This window comes from Caretta caretta, chromosome 9 (assembly GCF_965140235.1).
Source record: "Caretta caretta isolate rCarCar2 chromosome 9, rCarCar1.hap1, whole genome shotgun sequence".
NCBI classification, from domain to species: domain Eukaryota; kingdom Metazoa; phylum Chordata; order Testudines; family Cheloniidae; genus Caretta; species Caretta caretta.
Genome location: NC_134214.1, coordinates 17,165,149 through 17,185,648, shown reverse-complemented (window position 1 = coordinate 17,185,648; position 20,500 = coordinate 17,165,149). Strand labels below are relative to the sequence as shown.

General features: G+C 41.8%; 1 protein-coding gene across 1 annotated transcript; it reads right to left on the bottom strand.

Annotated features, from left to right (window-relative positions):
• Positions 1-3,398: 3,398 nt before the first annotated feature.
• LRRC31 (leucine rich repeat containing 31) lies at positions 3,399-20,223 on the bottom strand. The gene is given in 10 exon segments (XM_048864108.2): positions 3,399-4,154; positions 5,542-5,709; positions 8,321-8,426; positions 8,428-8,489; positions 10,182-10,349; positions 11,715-11,882; positions 12,889-13,056; positions 17,133-17,294; positions 17,677-17,826; positions 19,963-20,223. Coding segments are annotated over 10 exon segments (1,662 nt in total). The 5' UTR covers positions 20,153-20,223; the 3' UTR covers positions 3,399-3,834.
• Positions 20,224-20,500: the final 277 nt, after the last annotated feature.

Below are 20,500 nucleotides of genomic sequence, written 5' to 3'. Positions count from 1 at the left end.
ATATCAGAAAAATACTCGTCAGGTCTTGGATACTTGCTATGAGGTGTAGCAAAGGAGAGAGGTGTTTCAGTAGATCATTGTAATGTTATCTCAATGCCACATAAAGTGTGTTAAAACTCATGTTGGAATGTTTTCAGTGCCTCCATATTAGAAGATTCTCCTGGCATATTTATTGCTAGAAATGGACACACTGACAGCATAGGCTTCAAGTAGTAAGTGTTAATCCTGAGTGGAACATAAACTGATGCTCTTTGCTTCTTTTTAATGTTTGCATTATCAGTGTTCCATGCTCACCTTTACAGAATTTCTCTTCTGAAAACAATTGATTACAAACTAACTTTTTATGCCATGTCTGACCAAACGTACAATTTGATCTCAGTTTTGCCTCCTGAGGGATAGTAAAGTGCATTTTTACAATCAAGCTGTGACAAGAACAAGGAAGTTCAGAGATACCCCAATGAAATCAGAGTAAACAGTGTAGTAATTCAGTATGGGAAGAGTAAACAAAGCAGCAGCATATTCAGCTGTTACTCATATTGACTAGCCAGAAGAGGATTTTCCTCTACAGAAATTAATCCCCCCAGTATAGCAGTGCTCAATGCTGCCAAAGAATCTTCAACATACTAAACTCCTGAACAGAAGTGGTTTCCGGCAGGGGCTCCTTCCTGAGGTAAGTGACTTGGGCTGAGAATGATCCTAGTGTGTCTTTGCCACTGGGAAAAGGTTTCTGCATGGAGTTCTCAGGGCTAATTGAGCAGTACTTTTTATTACTCTGTTTGTCCCATGATTTCAATAGGACTCCTCACTTAGGGGGCAGCTTCTGATACTACCACTTAGTAAATGTACCTTACTTTACAAATAATCCCCTTAAAGTCATTGGGGCATCTTGTGGACTAAGGTGCTACTCAACATAAGTACATGTTGCAAAATCTGGCCCTTTGTAAGGCAGCAATTAACATGAGCGAGGGTAGGCGAGTCTGGCCCTAGCAAACAAAACAGAAGGGTTACTTTACACTAGTCAGCTCCTTGGTTTAATGGGTCAGATGTGCTGAGTTTAAGACTGGGCACCAGGAAATCCTAAACTCTGTTCCTGATTATTCTGCCCTGTTTTGCTGTATGGCCTAGAGTAAAGCACTCAACTTCTTTGTGTTGATTTTCTTCATCTGTAAAGCAGAAAGATGAATCTTAATAGTACCTACTTCACAGGGACATTGTGAGAATGTGATGGGAGGCTTGTGCTGCATATCAAAACATGTAATACATGCGCTATGGGCCTGAGCCAGGACCCAGAGGCAGGAGCAGAAGCTCCCTAAAGTGGGGGGCCACTGGCATCCTTCCCCCCAAGCACCCCACCACCACCCTTCCCCAGAAGCCCCACCTCTCTCCACCCATCACTCACCCTCCAGCTAGTAAAAAACTGATGGGGGCCATAACCCCCATCCCTGCACCCCTGCTCAGAGGAGTCATTAGGAGGACTCTGACAGGGGGTGTTCTACTCACCACTGGATAGCACCTCCTGCTGGCAATTAGCTCCAGCTGGTTCAGCAACTCCTTTCTTCTCTTCCCACATGCCACTCTCCTTCCACTCCACAAACTTGCAACACAGCTGCTTTGTGATTCAGCCCTCCAGCCAGATCACACTGTGATTTCCTCTTCTAGGGGAGTCTCTTAAGGTCTCGGTTTTACCAGCAGCATCAGGCAGGCCTCCCACCTGCTGTCTTGACTGCCTGAGTTATTGTGGGAGTAAGCTAGTCTTCCCATTCAGAGCTCCTAGCAGTACCACTCTGCAGTGGATGGTAGGGGAACCTAGGCCCACCCTCTACTCTAGGTTCCACTTCAGGGTACTGTACCAAGCCATTAAGGTCTGTGTTTACACCCACCTTATTGCTCTCATCCCTGGACCCCTTCCTACCATACATCTTCTCTCGTATCCCGGGGAGAAGATCTGCAAACTCATCTCTGTTGCCAGCTTCCTGGCTTTATAGAAGCCCTGCCTCTTCCCTCACAATTGAGCTTCTTCCTAATTAGTGTCCTCCAAGCAATGACAGGTTTCAGAGTAACAGCCGTGTTAGTCTGTATTCACAAAAAGAAAAAGGAGTACTCGTGGCACCTTAGAGACTAACCAATTTATTTGAGCATAAGCTTTCGTGAGCTACATTGGATGCAGCCGATGAAATGAGACTAAATTGGTTAGTCTCTAAGGTGTCAAAAGTACTCCTTTTCTTTTTTCTCCAAGCAATGTAAACCTCCCCTATTTGGAGCTTAACTGATAGATTGGGCTCACCTGTCCTAATTCAACTCTCTCAGGGCTGGTGTGAGAAGGACAGTGCATCACAGACTCCCATTGCTTTCAGTGAGCAGTGGATCAGACCCCTTAATGGTAATGGCTAGACTCCATGGCTGTACCTACTGAGATAGGCAACACAGAGTAGTCTAGCTAGAGGGCAATAAAGGCTGTGGCAGGGGCTTAATCAGACCCTCACATAAGCAGGAAGAGCCCCAAGGGATCCTGTAATTTGTTACAGTCATACCCAGAATGCCTATGACTTGCTCTGCAGTCCAGCATCGCTGCAGCATGGAGAGTTATAAGCATACTACTGCCCTGCCCACACCGATCCCCAGCATGCCCCCTATGCTGTGGTCCTTTTATGGCCCCCATATGTCATTGGCATACCATACAAGGGCCAGAATTGTGTGCAGTCCTGAATTATGAATAAGTGTTCCAAGGTGCTCCAACCTTTCTATCAGCAGATATGTCTAAGGGTGTCAAGATTCCTTTCCCCACTCTGAACTTTAGGGGGTTTTTCATGCAGGTACCCTAAGCTTATTTTTACCAGCTTAGGTTAAAACTTCCAAGGTACAAGCTATTTTACCTTTTGTCCCTGGACTTTATTGCTGCCACCACCAAGCGTCTAACAAATATAACAGGGAAAGAGCCCACCTGGAAATGTCTTTCCCCCCATATTCCCCCCCAAGCCCTATACCCCCTTTCCTGGGGAAGGCTTGACAAAAATCCTCAATTTGCACAGGTGAACACAGACCCAAACCCTTGGATCTTAAGAACAATGAAAAAGCAATCAGGTTCTTAAAAGAAGAATTTTAATTAAAGAAAAGGTAAGAGAATCACCTCTGTAAAATCAGGATGGGAAAATACCTTACAGGATAATCAGATTCAAAACAGAGAATCCCTCTTGGCAAAACCTTAAGTTACAAAAAAGACAACAGGAATACACATTCCATTCAGCACAACTTATTTTATTAGCCATTTAAACAAAACAGAATCTAATGCATATCTAACTAGATTGCTTATTAGCCCTTTACAGGAGTTCTGACCTGCATTCCTGCTCTGGTCCTGGCAAAAACAACTCTCAGACCGAGAGAACCCTTTGTCCCCCCCCCAGCTTTGAAAGTATCGTCTCCTCATTGGTCATTTTGGTCAGGTGCCAGCGAGGTTATCTTAGCTTCTTAACCCTTTACAGGTGAAAGGGTTTTTCCTCTGGCCAGGAGGGATTTAAAGGTGTTTACCCTTCCCTTTATATTTATGACAAAAGAGCATTACCACAAATGAGGCAGAAGAGGCTCACATTTTAAATGTAGCTTATTAAAAACGGTTAGATATGTATATAAGACAGACCTTCCTTACATACCCAGACATTTGCAGTTTATCTGTGTATTTCACAGGTTAAATAACGGTGTAGTTCGCAACTATTTCAAGAGACACAATGAAAACAGATTTCTAGTAAAAAAAAAAAAGGCTATTTTCTGAGTCAGAATCCCAGAATACAGAATGCATGTGCTACTTGGAAAGGCCTTTTCAGAAACCCAGGCCCTGCATCAATACTCAAAGTGAACATTCCTTTTAGTGTCCTGATTAAAGCTTTCCATTTGCCTCTGCTGTGATTCCGGAAGGGCCCACCTTTGCATCCCTATCTCTGTGAATGCAGGCAGCTTTGACAAATCTGTTAGCAACTTGCTGAACCACATTCCACAGTCAGGACAAGATGATGGCCAAAGACTGACATCCAACTCTGAAAGTTCTTTGAGTGCAGTTAAGCCTTGAAAGAAAGTGGCCCATCCTTCATCAGAAACAGTGTCATTATAACTCAGATCTAGCTTCTGTAATTTGGCTAGATGCCCACCTTGGACCTCTAATGCTGAAAGAAATAGATATTGGAATACACATTGAATATATACTTACAAATATTGTTTAAAAAAATCATATGACTAAGAATAGTGCTCTTTTACTACCATGTTATTTATGGTCCTTTAGCAATAAACCATGGCAATGGTTACTCACTCAGAGATACGAAACATGTTGCTCAAACAAAATCAGAGATACTTGCTATTGGTCTCACAAAGCCTATTTTATCGCAAAAGGTGGTGTGTAGTTTACAACATGCAATTCAAAGGGAACTAAAGGAATTACAAAGGTGTTCGGTTAAAACTGTGTGGCAACCTCATGATGGATCAGTCAGAGGGAGTTTAGCATCAAGCATAGGACAAAACCAGCAGGAAGATTTTACAGTGAGATCTGGCGAGAGAAATGTTGAAAGAGCCATGCCTAATTCTGAAAAGCTAATGGGAGTTAAGTCTTGTTTTCCTTAAGAAAATTAGGACCTGTAATTTACCAGTGGTGCCATTTGGTCAGTGGTAGTAATAGTGAAGGCTGTAAGGTCAATAGGGCTCAAGCATTTTTTTACCATTGTGTGGTCTACAGCGACCCAAAATGTTTTAAAGCAGCTATTACTGTACTGCCAACTCCAAGCATTCAAAAGTCATGTGTCAGGCCCCCAAAAATCAAGAGACTGACTTAAAAATCAGGAGGTTTTTAAAAAAATTATGAGAAATTTTAATTTGATTTCTGGTGTTTGAGACTTCAGGATTCGCATTTTCCAGCATTTCTCAGCAACTAAGAGGGCTAAAAGTTTACTTTTTAAACAAGCCGATATTCTCCTCTAACAACATGGACTCCAGGAGTTGGGGCTTTTCACAAAAACACCTAACATCCAGAGATTTGGCACCACTACAGTTACACGTAATGCTGTTAAAATATAATTTAGCTGGAGTTATTGAGCCTGGAAATACTGGTTGTGCAATATAAAACTTCTCAGAAGTGGCTTTAAATCTAGTATCAGAGGGGTAGCCGTGTTTGCTGCTTTTACAGATCCAGACTAAGTCATGTGGCACCTTATAGTGCCACAGGACTGTTTGCCGCTTTTAAATCTAGTGTTTATATTGTACATTTTATTTTTCTAAGTGTTGCATTTGTGAAGTAATACAAATAGCTCAGCTAAAATGGATCCCTGCATACTTTTCCAGTATTGTCTACACTCTTCAGTTTTTGCCCTGTCACTGTGTAAAGTACTGAGTAAATATCCCTCATCAGCAGGATGAAAATTCCCTGGTGGAAAGATACTGCCGCATTCTGCCTCCTGTCATCTGATTAATGCATAAATCTGCTCTACCCAAGGAACAAGTCTCTGAATTGTGGTATAAATGCAGCAGCTGCTTGCCTGCTAGTAAACATCACATTATACATACCTAAAAGAGTCAGATCCTCAGCCACCAAGTTACAGCTGCTCAGTCTCAACGTTCGAATCTCCGTTGCAAGCTTTAGTGCTTCCAAAAGCAGCTTTAGGTTCCCACCAACGCATTTATTCCAAGAAAGGTCTAATATCTCCAGTTCAGGGAGGTGAAGGGCAGTCTCAGCTGAAAAGATTAACACCAGGAACTTCTGCTTACTAACAGAAATCGTGGCCTTAGTAGACATTTCACCATGTATTCACCTGAAAATAGGTTTTAAGTATGTTGCCTACTTACTTGTGCTTAGAACATAGGCTTATTGGATCTCAGTAAAAGTTAGACAAAATAAAATCTCACATACTCCCTAAAGAGTTCAACATTTGATTTTTCACATATAGAATGGGTATTTAACAGACAAGTCCTTGAGCCGTCTTCCTTAAAAGGGGTTGGGAACGTGTGACCCTATGGGCATCCCAGTGTCAGATGTCCTGGAGCTCCCCGATACGCAGCAGTGATGTGTCAGCTGGCCTGACCAGTTCAGTGCATCCAGCTGTGCTAGAAATAGGTCACTAAAATGTATTTAAATCATTTTAAAAGGGGTAGTTGATAAACAGGTTTTTCCTGACAAAGAAAAGGGGCCGACCCCTCAAGCCAGGTGTGCCCAAGGACAGAGGCCTATTCATTTGTATCAGAGGTTGCAGGAAGATCATTTGCATTGTAAAAAAAAAAAAAATCACAAGTGGGAGAGAAGCCAGCCCTGCATTTACACTAAACATTGTGTCTACAGCCCCAGGGGAAAGGAACTTGATCTGGGGATACACTTCAGAAGTATACATTTCAGATTTTTACTGGGCTATAAAGAGTGAGAGAACCCCTAAGTTATCCTTTATCTGAGCAGACAAAGAAACCAAGTGCTGTGAACTTTGTATTTGGATTCTGACTACGGACTAGCCAGCCATACTGGAAGAATGACTATGGTAAGAAAACTATGAACAAAAGACTAGTTTGTTAAGTTGTGTTTCAGTCTAAGTAGAGTATTTTAACTTTTGTTTGTAACCATTTCTATCCTTATTCCTTCTATACTTAAACCTATGTCCTTTTGCTAATAAATTTGTTTTGGTTTTACTATAAACCAGCTTGCACTGTGATTGAAGGGAAGGATATGTTAACCCCAGTTAAACTAACAGGCTGCTGTGTATTGTCTCGATAGGAGCAGCAAACCTGAAAAGGTTTTGTGAGTACTATGTGTGTGAAGCTGTGCACTGCAGAATAGGGTTGCCAATTTTGGTTGTACATATTCCTGGGAGGTCTCATCACATAATCCTCAATGAAAGATTAATCTTTCATTCCTGGAGACTCCCGGCCAATCCTGGAGGGATGGCAACCCTACAGCAGAGACATTTTTGCAGGAGAACTTGGGGCTGGAAGGGTTGTTGAGACCCCCTGTCAGAGTAACAGGGAAGTGAAAGCCAAGATGTGACCAGCAAGCTTGAATGTGGACTGTTGATGTCAAGTCTGTGGGCATACAGGGTCATGTGTCCCCTCACAGATTTGCTGCTTGGCTTGTATTGAGCATGTTCACATGGACTGAGCATGTTCAGGAACATTGCTGAAGCTAGCTGCCCTCACTCTGCCCCTCCCTGCCCTCACCATCAGCAGGCATAGGTCATTTCTGTCTGTGGGCCACACAGCAACATAGCATTTAAGCACCCAGAGCTGCAAGGCAGGTGTTAACTGAACCCCTTACTGGCCTGGGTGAAACCCAACCCATCACAGATGGATTGTTTTGTTTTACATTAGCAATATTGGCCTGATCCTGCCCCACTGAAGTAAATTTAATGTAAAAAGCACTTTTGACCATTTTATGACAATTTAAAGGGAGCAGTTCTTGCTGCAAACCCATTTATGCAAGGTGAGATTCGTTACATTTTCTGACAATGCTGACTTGAAGATATCAAGAAATCACCATTCAATAACATTTTATGCTTCTTTAGCACATTGCCTGCAAAGACCTCAAGCCAGTGCTAGCCTGATTCTGATTCCTCTGAAGTCAGTGGAAATTTTGCTATTGACGTCAGTAGAGCAAGCAGTAACAGGTTCTCTTTTCTGTATGCAACATTTACTATAATGTTTATAGGCTCTTGATTTGCACACATGCTGCTTACTTGGAGGCCAGAAAGTTTCTGTTGGTACCTAGAGATGGAAAAAAAAAAAAAAGAAAAGGAGTACTTGTGGCACCTTAGAGACTAACCAATTTATTTGAGCATAAGCTTTCGTGAGCTACAGCTCACTTCATCGGATGCAAAAAAACTTTACTCAAACATAAAGGTATATGCTCACGACTATGGGTCTCTTATGGGCATGTGTCAAGATCCCTTTGCACTTAGGAGTGGTAAATATTAAGACATCAGTATTAAATGGATAATTACTACAAGGTCTGCCCACTAATGATTAAAATTCCAGCACAGTATGAGATCATACACTTTAGCATTCTTTTCTAAAATTAATACATTTTAATTACAATGCAGCTATTACAATGCACTTAAGTCCTGACCTATAGTACTGCTGGTATTCCACTTTCAGACTTCCCTTTGCAGACAGGTCAAATTCTGTGATGGTTTTGTGACATGGGCAGACAGAGCCAAGGGTGAGACCAAAAGATACATTTTTACTCATGACCAAAGCCACAATTCAACCACAGATCTGCTGAATCCCATCAAAGGATAATGCAAAACCACTGCATTATCGCATCTTGCTGCATACAGAGAATATATAATAGTTTAAAAAACATTCCTACCTAGTGATGCAAAAGAATCTTCCCCTAAAGAGCAACTGCTGACGACCACAGATTTCAACTTTGGTAAAAATCTGAGCCTGCTAAAAAGGTAGTTGGAAGACACTCCAAATGTTTTTATTGGATGATAAATTCAGCTCCTGAAGACTCGAGAGTAAAGGTATCACCTGTGCTTTAAAAATACACAATATTTATTAGTCGTGATCCTAAATGACTATATAGCTGTAGTTTTATTTGCTACAATTTTATTTATCACTCAACCCAAAACATACTGCCAGACTCTGACACCCTTACACATGCTGAGTAATACTTTACCCCATAAATAGTCCCATTGTATTCAATAGGGCTACTCAAGGAGTAGGTACTACTTAGCGTTGAGTAAGGGTGTCAGAGTCTAGCCTCCAACAGACAGATTGGCTAAGATTTTCAAAGCCAACTAGGGGGTTTAAACATACAACTCCTATTAAAATTAATGGGGGAATCTATATCCAAATCTCACTGCCTTTGCTAACCTCAAGTAGTATATGTTCATATACTATATACCAGTAGTTCGTTATCAAAGTCCTATTACATGTGCATCAAATGAAAAAAAATCACCAGGACTGAAAATTATTACTAAAATGATTAAGTTAACTCCCCTCCTTACTAGTATTACTTCATCTGTAGCTTTTCACAGTATCCTCCTCATAGGAAGACCAAGCTTGTATGCTTCAAGTCATGGGATTTTTTTTATTTTATTTTATTTTTTTTTACTCTAAAGGTTAAAATCCATGTCAAAATACAATGGTAACAGAAAACAAAGAAACTAAACCATCTCCTTGGAGGGAAGGTGAACTGTGTATTTCCTGTAATAGGAAGTGAAATTAGTGCTCTAGAACAGGGTTTGAACAAGCCCTGGAGAATAAAATCAGTTTCTTCAAAGAACAGCAGTGCAAGCTTTCCCCACACCACCCTGCCACTGTACTTTTTTCTGCCTTGATATGGAGTTACCACTATGGGCCACAGGAGAGTTCAATTTTCATGTGCATTCATCCCTGGGAGTCATGCCAACTACACCTTCTGAGGATCTGGCCCTTGGTTTCTCCAGGGTGATCAACTAACAAAAAAAACAAGATTGCCTAGTTGGTACTAGTGTCTATGATGTGGACATCTGTCCAAATGGGCTTATGTCACTTGCATTGAGAAATGCCCCTTAGTGTTGTGGCCTATCAAAAATAATATTCTAACAGTATTTTCTCTCCATTCAAGCATCTCAAAGTACTTTATGAGCATTAATGAATTAAGGCTCTCAAAATCTGAGAGGCAAGTAACTGTTACTAGCTCTGTTTTACACATGAGGCTATCTAAGGCCTGGTCTACACCAGAAAATTTAATCTGTTTAACTGTGGGGAAAAATCCATGCCCTGAGAGGTGTAGTGAAGCCGACTTAAGTCCCTGTGTAGACAGCACTAGGTCAACAGAAGAATTCTTCCAACCACCTCTTGTGGGGGGTGGATTACCTGTGCCAATGGGAGAATCCCTCCTGTCAGCATAGGTAGTGTCTGAAGTGCTACAATGGGTCAGCTGCAGGGGTACTGCTGTAGCATTTAAGTTTAGGCAAGTCCTAAGGTGCTGAATGAGGGAAATTGCAGGTTCTTAGCACCTCTCAAGATCAGCCCCCATGTGACTAGCCCAAGATAATCAGTCCTGTACCTTAACCAAAAGGCTAGCTGTTCACCACAATCACTGCAATACCAAATCTGTGTGGATAAACTAGTCCTGACTATTAAAATCTGATGGAGGTGGAGTCCATTTTCTGCCTATGAGAAATTTTCAAAGTTAAAAACATTTATATTCTTAATGAATTTTCTAACAATGTTCTTACTGAGAACCACCATGTCCTCTTCTGTTACACAGCACTGGTGGAGATCCAGGACTTCTAGGTCTTTAAAACTGGCCAAATGAGTTGCTGAATCCTTAAACCCTCCACCAATCTCTTTATTGCACAATAGGTCTAATTTGTTTAGTTCTGGTAAGTACTGGAAAGCCCTGTCTAAAATGAAAAAGGCAGAATTCATGGTCACTGACTATTCTAACACACAAGGCAGACTGGACTTAATGTTTGTTTACTCTAGTATTAATATTTGTGAAAGGTGTCAGAATGACAGCTCTGGAGAATGAGGTTTTCTGTGTAGTTACATCAGAAGTCAGTCAACATTGCAAAGCTCTTCCCACCAATGTCACTCAACCTTACTCTAAAAGAACCACCCAAAAGTGAGAGAGCAGCTCCCCCTTCATACCCATTAATGTTACAGTCTATTTACTGAGAAAACCATCAAGGGTGCCAAATAGCACCACTTGTGATATGGAGTTGTGTGGTGAATAATTAGTCTGCTAGGAACTAGACAAAGATAATTTGGACAGACTTCAGGTGATGACTTTTAGGGTATGTCGATACTGTAATGTAAGCTCATGCTTGAGCCTGGGCATCTGGGTTAGTATAATGTAGGATTCGGACCCAGGGACCCAGAACCCTGCAGGGCTGGAGGGTCCAAGCTCAAGTCAAGCTGGGGCCCAGGATCCAAGCCCTATTGCTTTACAGTGTAGTCACAGCCCTGCTTGACTCAGGTTCCAGGAGTCATCCAGAAGTATCCCACAATTCCATGGGACAACTAACTTAGTCCTCTCTAACTCAACAATTGGCAAACCACTATTGAAAATGGAAGCCCCTCAAACCTGCCCTCCCTGGCAAATGGCAGCAGCTCAGGTCAGCATTAACCCATTCTGTTCTGATCACCAATCTGCAAGCATACTATCAGAGAACCTCCTTCGTTTGCAAAGGAAAAGGGAACCGGTCAAGCTTTTTGCAAAGCAAGCTGGTTCCTGGTAATGTGCAGGCCAGGTAGTAAAGTTTCCCCACAGTGCACCACATTCCTAGGGCCAGAGCAGCCACATTTCAGGAGGTGGGGAGGGCGAAGCACTAGCGACTCTGGGATATGATTTTTTTGGCTTGGGTCTGGCATCCACACTGCAGCGTGCAGAGCCCTAAGTTTGAGCATGGGTCACAAAAGTCTTAACCCAGGGTTAAAATACAGTATAGATGCTTAAGGCCAGGGTTCCCTAACATGGGTCAGCTGACTCAAGTCCCACTAACCCTGGGCTCACATTGCAATGTAGACATATCCTGTGTTACTAGCCCCTTCAGATGACTTTGAACCAAGAAATTGGTGCTGAAAGTTGTTTATTAAAGGAAACAGACTGTCCCCAAACAGAAGAGAATAATTATCTATCAATATTTGATATTCTTATGATTTCTATCACACAAAATACCTATTTCATTGCCTTTAGCCTAGACATTTTCTTAGATGGGTTTTAGATTTGGTATTCCAAATCTAAAGCACTCTAAATCTAGACTAGCCTAAATGCTGGAAGCCATCTTGCTTTAATCCACACATGTGCAAATTTAATTCTTTCAAAACTGGCACATTTTTCAATTCCTGAGCAATACTCTTCAGACTGCAGCCAATGTTTCTGTTAAAAGAAATATCTAATACTTCAAGGTCATGGAGGACATTTAGAACCTCCGCTGAAAAAAAAAAAGGAAAACAGAATTGGTTAGTTACCAGATTTACTGGAAGGATATTGCAGAAAACCCCACTATAAAGCAGGATTGAGCCAACTTGTTTTGTCTGCATTCAGACACACTAACATGGGTTCAAATGTTTGATTTAGATTCATTGGGTTCATGTTCTGCTTAAGAAACAGTGAAAAAAGGAGTAAGGCGGGACTAGAGAAATAAAAATCAGTGAAACAGTAGGGTGAGAAAGTGGAAAAAAATACAAAGAACTATATAAGGAACAGTGAAGGGAAGAGAACATTCTAATGCAAAAGGATAAACTATATATATTGAATACAGACCACCCACTGGAGCTATTCTAGCTTTGGGGAGTGGGAAGAAGGTTTAATCCTTTATCTTTAGCTCATAGCACAAAAGTTTCCCTTTAGACAGAAAAAGGTTTTCAAAATACAGAATCACTTCAAAAGAACACAGTATTCAGTTATGGGGTGGGTGTAGAGGGAAAAGAGAAGTATCATAACTCAGCTAGTTTTGCAAACTAGTTTATTAACATAGCTGAAGTTGCATAACTTAGATCAGTCCCACCCCAGTGTAGACCAGGCCTTAGTCTCTGTTTGAAGAGTCTCCAGATCTCTGAAAATCAGGCCATTTTTATGCACGTGCTTAAATACACATTTAATTGTCTAACTTTAGACTCTCAGCTTTGAAAATTTTGGCCTAAGTGACTTGCCCAAGGTCAGACAGGAAATCACAGGCAGTCCTGAGATTCAAACCCAGAAATCCTTCCTCCCAACCCCATGCTATAACCACAAAATCATCTGACCTCATACGGTTAACAGAAAGGGCTTCTTTGGAAACCAATACAGATACTGTTATAGTGGACAGCCAGAAATTTAATAACTTTCAATCAATACTAAGCTTAATATTGATTCTTGTAAAATGCCAAAACTGAAACCAAAATAGTTGCAGGTCTGAGGAGCCAGTATTTCAACATAGGTATGTGAAATACACTTACCTAGAGAGTCTCCATCTTTTGTTGTTAGACTGCAATCTGTAAATTTTAGGATTTTGATCTTGCAGCCTGTCTGGAATCTTTTGGTCAAGAGGGATAGTTTTCCACCTATGTTATTATTCCAGGATAAATCCAGTTCTTCAAGATGAGGAATGGTTTCAAGTGCCTCTCCTGTTAGAAAGAGCCCAGAAGTCTAAGACGAACCATTCTAGATACTATTTTGAGTACAAGATAAAAATACAGTTTGACACAATATGAAAGGATGTCATTTAATTCTCATTTTAATTATGCAGTTGTGTTTTCGTCTTTGAAAAAGAAAGTGCAAGTCAGGAGGTGATTTGCTGTTGCATAAATACACATCTTGTAACACACACCCACCTTCTACTCTCCACCCCTGACACTTAGGCCTTGTTTACACTGCCACTTTACAGCGCTGAAACTTTCTCGCTCGGGGGTGTGAAAAAACATCCCCCTGAGCGATGCAAGTTTCAGCGCTGTAAAGTGGTGGTGTAGACAGTGCACCAGCACTGGGAGCCGGGCTCCCAGTGCTGGTATCTACTCCCCTCGTGGGGGTGGGTTTTTTTACAGCACTGGGAGAGCTCTCTTCCAGCGCTGGTGCCACGGCTTCACAGCCATGTTAAAGTGCTGTTGCAGCAGGGCTTTAACATTGGTAGTGAAGACATACCCTTAGCCTGGCCTCAGAAAAAATACCACATTGCTTGAGTTTCCCTGTAGACCTGTGTCAATGACCCAGATTCTGTAATCTACAGGGAAACCAGTGTAAATGGGAGATCTGTATGGCTTATCCTTTACAGCTCTGCTTTTGTAGACATCTGGGAAAATTTCCAACTCCCTCTGAACTGCATCTGGGGACCACAGTATTGCCAACCCCAAATGTTAAAAAAAAAAAAATCACACGTCCAGCTCACCAAAAATCACGAGATAGACTTTACAATCATGAGATTATGTAAAAATAGATTTGGTGTTTATTTGCCTTCTTCTTGAGCCTTTAGAGTGCTCTGGAGTCACATTTTGAAGCTTTCTCCACAGCCACAAGGGCTAGAAACTTATTTTTTCCTTTAAGAATGAAGGCTGAAATCATTACATATCCCCTTGACTCCAGGAGCTGGAGCTTTAAGAAAAATAATCATGAGACATGACAAAATCATGAGATTTGGCAACACTGAGGCCATCTTGGATAAGTGCAGAGCTAAGAAGAAAGAAGTCCTCGTATAGCTGTTTTTGAACCTTTAAAAGCATCATTTCTGGCAAAAAGATGCCACTTAAACATTGTTTAGGCCAGGTCTACACTGTGGGAGGGAGGGGGCAGGGGAACCTAAGTTACGCAACTTCAGCTATGTGAATAATGTAGCTGAAGTCGACATACTTAGATCTACTCACCATGATGTCTTCATTGCGGTGAGTTGACAGCTGACGCTCTCCCGTCGACTCCGCCTGTGCCTCTTGCTCCGGTGGAGTACCGGAGTTGACAGGAGAGCGCTCAGCGGTTGATTTATCGCGTCTAGACTAGATGCGATAAATCAACCCCCGCTGGATCAATCGCTGCTTGCTGATCCGGCAGATAGTATAGACAAGCCCTTAGACTCAAACTGGCTGTCTCCAGTTAAACCTGGATTTGAATCAAAGTATGCAGGCACCAGCCATCTTGCGTGCACTCAGAGGTAGCGCGTCATCTCATCTCTTTACTGCCATTGGCATGGCAATGAAAAGTGTTAGCATTTCAAAGAAATGCTAATATTTAATTGCAAATCTCATGCTTCAAAAGGGACACCTAGTGTGCATTCTGACTGAAGTAATAGTTATGAACCATAGTACACAATGGTTAAAAGGCTAGCTCCTTTTTGGGGAAAAAACAAAAAATGTTGTTAGTTTAAACTAGTTCACAACTGAAATCAGTTGGTCAGCCTACATGTAAATGCAATTTTGGGATGTTAAAAACAAAGGAAGATTTGTTTTTTTTAATTACCAACATGATAATTTACAGTTATAGTTTAATGGGGAAATCCTCATATGACTGTTTTAATAATAAATTATAACTATATGGTTTACTTGTGGCACCTTAAAGACTAACCAATTTATTTGAGCAGAAGCTTTCGTGAGCTACAGCTCACTTCATCGGATGCATACTGTGGAAACTGCAGATTATATACACAGAGACCATGAAACAATACCTCCTCCCTAAGGAGAGTGATCACTTTAGATAAGCTATTACCAGAAGGAGAGTGGGGTGGGAGGAGGTATTGTTTCATGGTCTCTGTGTATATAATGTCTTCTGCAGTTTCCACAGTATGCATCCGATGAAGTGAGCTGTAGCTCACGAAAGCTTCTGCTCAAATAAATTGGTTAGTTTCTAAGGTGCCACAAGTACTCCTTTTCTTTTTGCGAATACAGACTAACACGGCTGTTACTCTGAAAACTATATGGTTTGTAATACAAAAATAACGATGCCTGTTGTTCTGTACTAAATGAGTATAGAAGTCAGAGAGAGAGACCCCTTAAAATGCCTCCTAATTTTTGAGGCACACAAGATGGTGAGATATCTTATTGGACCAACTTCTGTCAGAGAGAGAGACAAGCTTTCGAGCTTACACAGAGCTTTTCAGGCCTAATTTTTTTTTTTTTTATCTACTTAGAATAATTTCCCAGATCTTGAAAATGGACCAGAGTTTTTGCATTGAGAAGCTGTTTGTCCTAAGCAGTGCAACGTGTTAATGTTTGGTGGAGCAATTTACATTCCAGACACCTTTTCCACCCTAAAGATAAATAAAGGACAATGACTATGAATAACAGTTTTCTTCCACTTCTCACACAAGTTAGTCAGAGCTTCTACAAGAAAGAGTATGGTTCAATAATTGTGTTTTCAGGCCTATGTTTTCTTACTGTGAACACATCCAATGCAACCCCCTGCTTTTTGAAAAGCAGACATATATTCAAACAGGCACCTGTTTAGTTTAACCATTTTATCACCAAATGTGCATACTGTTCTCAAAATGCATCATGGACGGATAAATAAATAAGCTCTAAAGTACATGCCAAAGGCCTACGGTTTGATTCTTAAACCTTTTTTACATCAGGGTAACTCCACTAGCTTCAAGGAAAGTATACCTAATTTACATTGGTGTAAGCAAGATGAAAATCAGGCCTCCAGACTTCAACTTTGGTATTCCATAGCCCTAAAAATAAAACTGAAGTCCTGATCTGGACTAAAGTCTTGAAACAGCAATTACCGTTATAGTTGCATTTACAGCTATAAAAATTAATGCTGGACACGTTCATTTTGCTTAATTTCAAATCCAGCCGTGATTTGAAAGTTCAACTCAGCTATCATCAGGTTTGCATCCCCTTAAGCAAAGGCTGCGGTGGAAAAAGGGGCAGAGACAGGATAGAGGGGGAAAAATATCCACTGGCAGATAAAATATAAAACACAAGAAAAAAAAGTATAAAAAAGGAGTGAAAAAAATAATAAATTAAAAGCAGACTCTAGCTCATGACAGTTTGTGAACTTCAAAATAATCCATAAACTTTGCAGAGCCTCAAACGCCACTGGGTTTGCCCTTCGTTTGTATGTACACAACGAACTCACAGTAGTAAATTCTACTTTCAGTTGTAAGTGTTTGCAAGATCAGGGCTTCTTATACAAATGCCATCTCTAAAATGGAACTTCACCCTTTGTTGGGTGGCCGGTTGCAGCCAATTACAGCAAAACAGTGAGAGGAAGGCAAATTTTAGCCAAATTTCTTACAAAAGATGCCATCTGTTTTTAAGGTCTCTTCCAAAAGATCTCAGTACACTATCATCTGCACAGAACTCTCTGTATCTGTTGCTGAAGGAAAAAGGCCTAAACTGATCATGCTGTGATTTGATCTTCCAATTCTGATCAGTCTACTAGGAGGCTTTTCAAGCCTGTTGCTTAAAATGTTAAACCACTTTGGGTAATTTTGTTGCTCTTGCACAAATAAGAGCTGATTCTTCAGCCATTCTGCATGTGAGAGACTTTTTGCCCATGAATAGTCCCTTTGAACTCAATAGGACTAATTTTATGTATAAAGTTACTCACGAGTATAAGTGAGTTACACTTCTTTATAGCCGAGAGTTTAAATTGTCAGTGTGGAGACACGGATTGAGATTTTGGCTGCTGTGGTGTGATAGAAGTATAGATTTAATAGGTCACAATAGACCCTTGGTAACAAGCTGTTTGGAGAGTAAATGTAACTGCCATACTGTACCTAAAGAAGTAACATCCTCAGCTGTCAACCTGCAGTTGTTTAGTTGGAGGATTTTTAACTTGCTCATATGATGGAGCCGAAGAGCAAGGGGTTTCAGAGCCCCTCCTACAAAATCATTCCAGGAAAGATTGAGCTCCTCCAGCTCTGGTAGAAACACAGGAACTAGAGGTAAAAACAAAACAGCAGCAAAAATAACCCACTTAATTTGTGAATGTTATGTGTCAATATGCCTTAATATAGAGGTGCTTTTCTAAACTAATATGGTAACAGGATAGAGTGATTTGTCTTCAGAAGGGAAACTGAGGCACAATTTCCCTATCTGTAGAATGGGTATAAGGCTATCTACCTGATTCACAGCATTGCTGCATGACTTAAAGTGTTATTTAATGTTTTCAAAATGCTTTGGGATCACCAAATGAAAATACTGAATAAGTATCATTATCAGAAAGAGAGGAGAAAGGAGTGGGGTTGGACTATTTCATTGGCAAATGAGAATAGAAAACTCTGTCCCAGAAGCTTTCAGTAGGTAGGAAAACTTGCTTACCCAGCTCCATTAAATCTGTTGCATCTAATGCACAATTATTTAGGTCCATATTCTTGCTGTTGGGCTTCTTACCCAGTTTTTGCATGAACTGCTTAATGCGCCACATACCAGATGTTGTGTTTGTTTTGGAAATGAGATATGGAGGTTCATCTGCATAACCAAAAACCAGGATTGTTGTTACCCCTAACAGTAATCTTATTGATGAGTGTCACAGGGCAAGACTCACCCCCGTGAGACACCAGCAGGAGGTGCCACAGAATTAGCACTTCTAGCCTCCAGAGCACCCTCTGCAAGCCGGTGTCCCACTTGCCGCTGGCCCCCGTGTCCCTCCTGGACCCCAGTGCCCCTTTCCCTAGGGTGCTGCCCCCTGGCAGTAACCCCACAGTCTGAGTCTCCCCTCCCCAGGGAATGCCCACCCACTATCCCCACCTCACCTCAGTCTTTGTCTACTGCTAGTCACTGTTGAGCCCCCGCACAATGGGGCAGACTGCAGTACAAAAGCCAATCATCACAGGCAAGGGGGGTTTGGACCTGCTGCATCTGCCTACCCGTGGCTGCTCCCTGCAACTCCAGTACCCTTTTTTAGATCATCTTCAAGGCCTGCAGCCTGAGGCTTTTCCCATCTCAAGCCTCCCAGCTCCTCTGGCCTTCCCCAGCCCTGCTTCACCTCAGGTACCTGAGGTGGGCTCCCCAACAGCCAGACCCATCTCTCTCTGCAGCTAGAGGATACTTTGTGTGCTCCTGGCCCACTGCCCTCTTATAAGGGCCAGCTGAGCCCTGATTGGGGTGTGGCCATAGCTGAGCCTACTTCCCCAATCAGCCTGGGAACTGCTTGCTCCCAGCCACAGCCCTCTCCTAGGCTGTTTTAAGCCCTTTAAGACGGGAGTGGGTGACCACCCCACTACAGTGAGATTTTGTCTTGTGTAACTACAACTGTCCGCTTAAGACATAATGAAACATACTGACCCTGGCAGAATTTGTGGAATGGCTGCATTCCCATTTTAGAGATTACTGGTGGAACCTCTGGACCATGTCAATTGTCCATAGTTACCCTAAGTAATGGGAACAGGTGCGCCATGCTCTGGTTGATGGTACCTGATGCTGAATGAGAGAAGAATCTGCCATTGGAAGTCTTTGGGCTGGTCTACATTAGAGACTTTTGACATTAACAGCACCAGTTCAAGCACATAAAATGCTTGTAAATCACTAAGCGGATGTATTCTGTGTATCATTATCCCTGCACTCGTCCTGCACAAGTATTCTATCCACCTCGGTTCAACCTGTTATTGTGCTGGTACAGATTGGAAGCACAGGCAACAGAGCATCACCAGTTCAATTAGTCCTTGCAGTGCAATCCCACAAGGCTTCTGCCCCGTCCTTCAGTGACAGCTCTGACCACGGTCTCTACCATCTGTTAACCTCGTTTTATGGATGCCCAATAGGTACTGAGGTGGCTCTTGGCGGGTCTTGGGTCTGCTCAGCAACCCCTCTTTCATCTTATTTATTCATTTCAATTCATACATAAAGTAACAGTGCACCTATCATGACCTTCAGGAACGCTTAGCAAATATGTAAAAATACTCCTCCAGCAAATATCCTTGGCCAAAAATGAGCAGCCAAAAGCTGCACAAAAAACAGTAACCCCCTCTTTCTACATTTTGCCTCTCCACCCCATCTCCATCCCCTTTGCAAACCTCACCTTCCACCAGCCTTTCAATGATAGCTTTAGCTTTTCTTCCATGGTGCAGAGGTTAACAGCAACCTTGTATACACACAAAAATTAGAAGATTGATTTCCAGCCTCACGATATCAAGTGTTGAGAAATATCCTGCTTTGAGCAGGGGGTTGGACTAGATGACCTCCTGAGTCCCTTCCAACCCTGATATTCTGTGATCTGCTTTTGTTGTTGTCTTAAAATTTCTAGCAGCAGGGTGTGCAGAAGCTGACCTTTAACGCAAGCAAACCAAGCTACCACTTGAGGTGCTGATGTCCCACAGAAACTCTACAACCGATGAGCTGATTCTGATATTGACTTCTGGCACTAGGAATCAAGAGGGAGGTAACTCAAAAACTTTATCCTTCCAGCCTCAGCAACATGGGTCCCAGTTGTTGCATTGTGTCTCTCAAATTATAAGGCACAGCAAGATAATGGCTTAATCAGGAGAAAACAACACATACAAAATAAGCTATCAACAACAAATAAGAGGATTCTGGCTAGCAGTAAAACCAAGCACTCATTCTTTAATACTATTTCTAATGCACCCATCACTGTGGTATCAGCATTACCTGCTACACAGGGAGCTTGCTTCTCATTCTGATTATCTGGTCTAGAGTTATCAATTTCTGCTCTTTCACTTTCTCCTTTGCTTTCACCATCAGATTTCCCAGTGTGTAAGCCCCTGAAGAATCTAGTGCCTGATGAGCACTGAGGTTTTCCCTTTTCCACAGAGGATTTCTTCCTTTTGATCTGGTTCATAATCAACTGAAATGGGGATCGCTTCAAGATGCCCTCTTCACATCTATCCTGGGAACTCCAGTTTGCTCCTTTCAGAAGACTGGCAAACATAGTTAGAACTGTTTTTAGCAACATTTATTAATTGGTTATCCGCCCACCCCCTATAGTGGATATTATCAGGAATTCCTTAGCTACTTTCCCATCATTCTCTCCATGTCAGTATCAATGGTATACAATTCAGTGGACCAGATTCTGAACTCATTGCAATTTCTGTTGCCTACAAAGGGAGCTGATGGTGTTGAGCACCACAGTGGAGGTGCTCAGTATTTTGCACAGGTGGACCTAATAGTCCTAAGTCTCTGCTATACT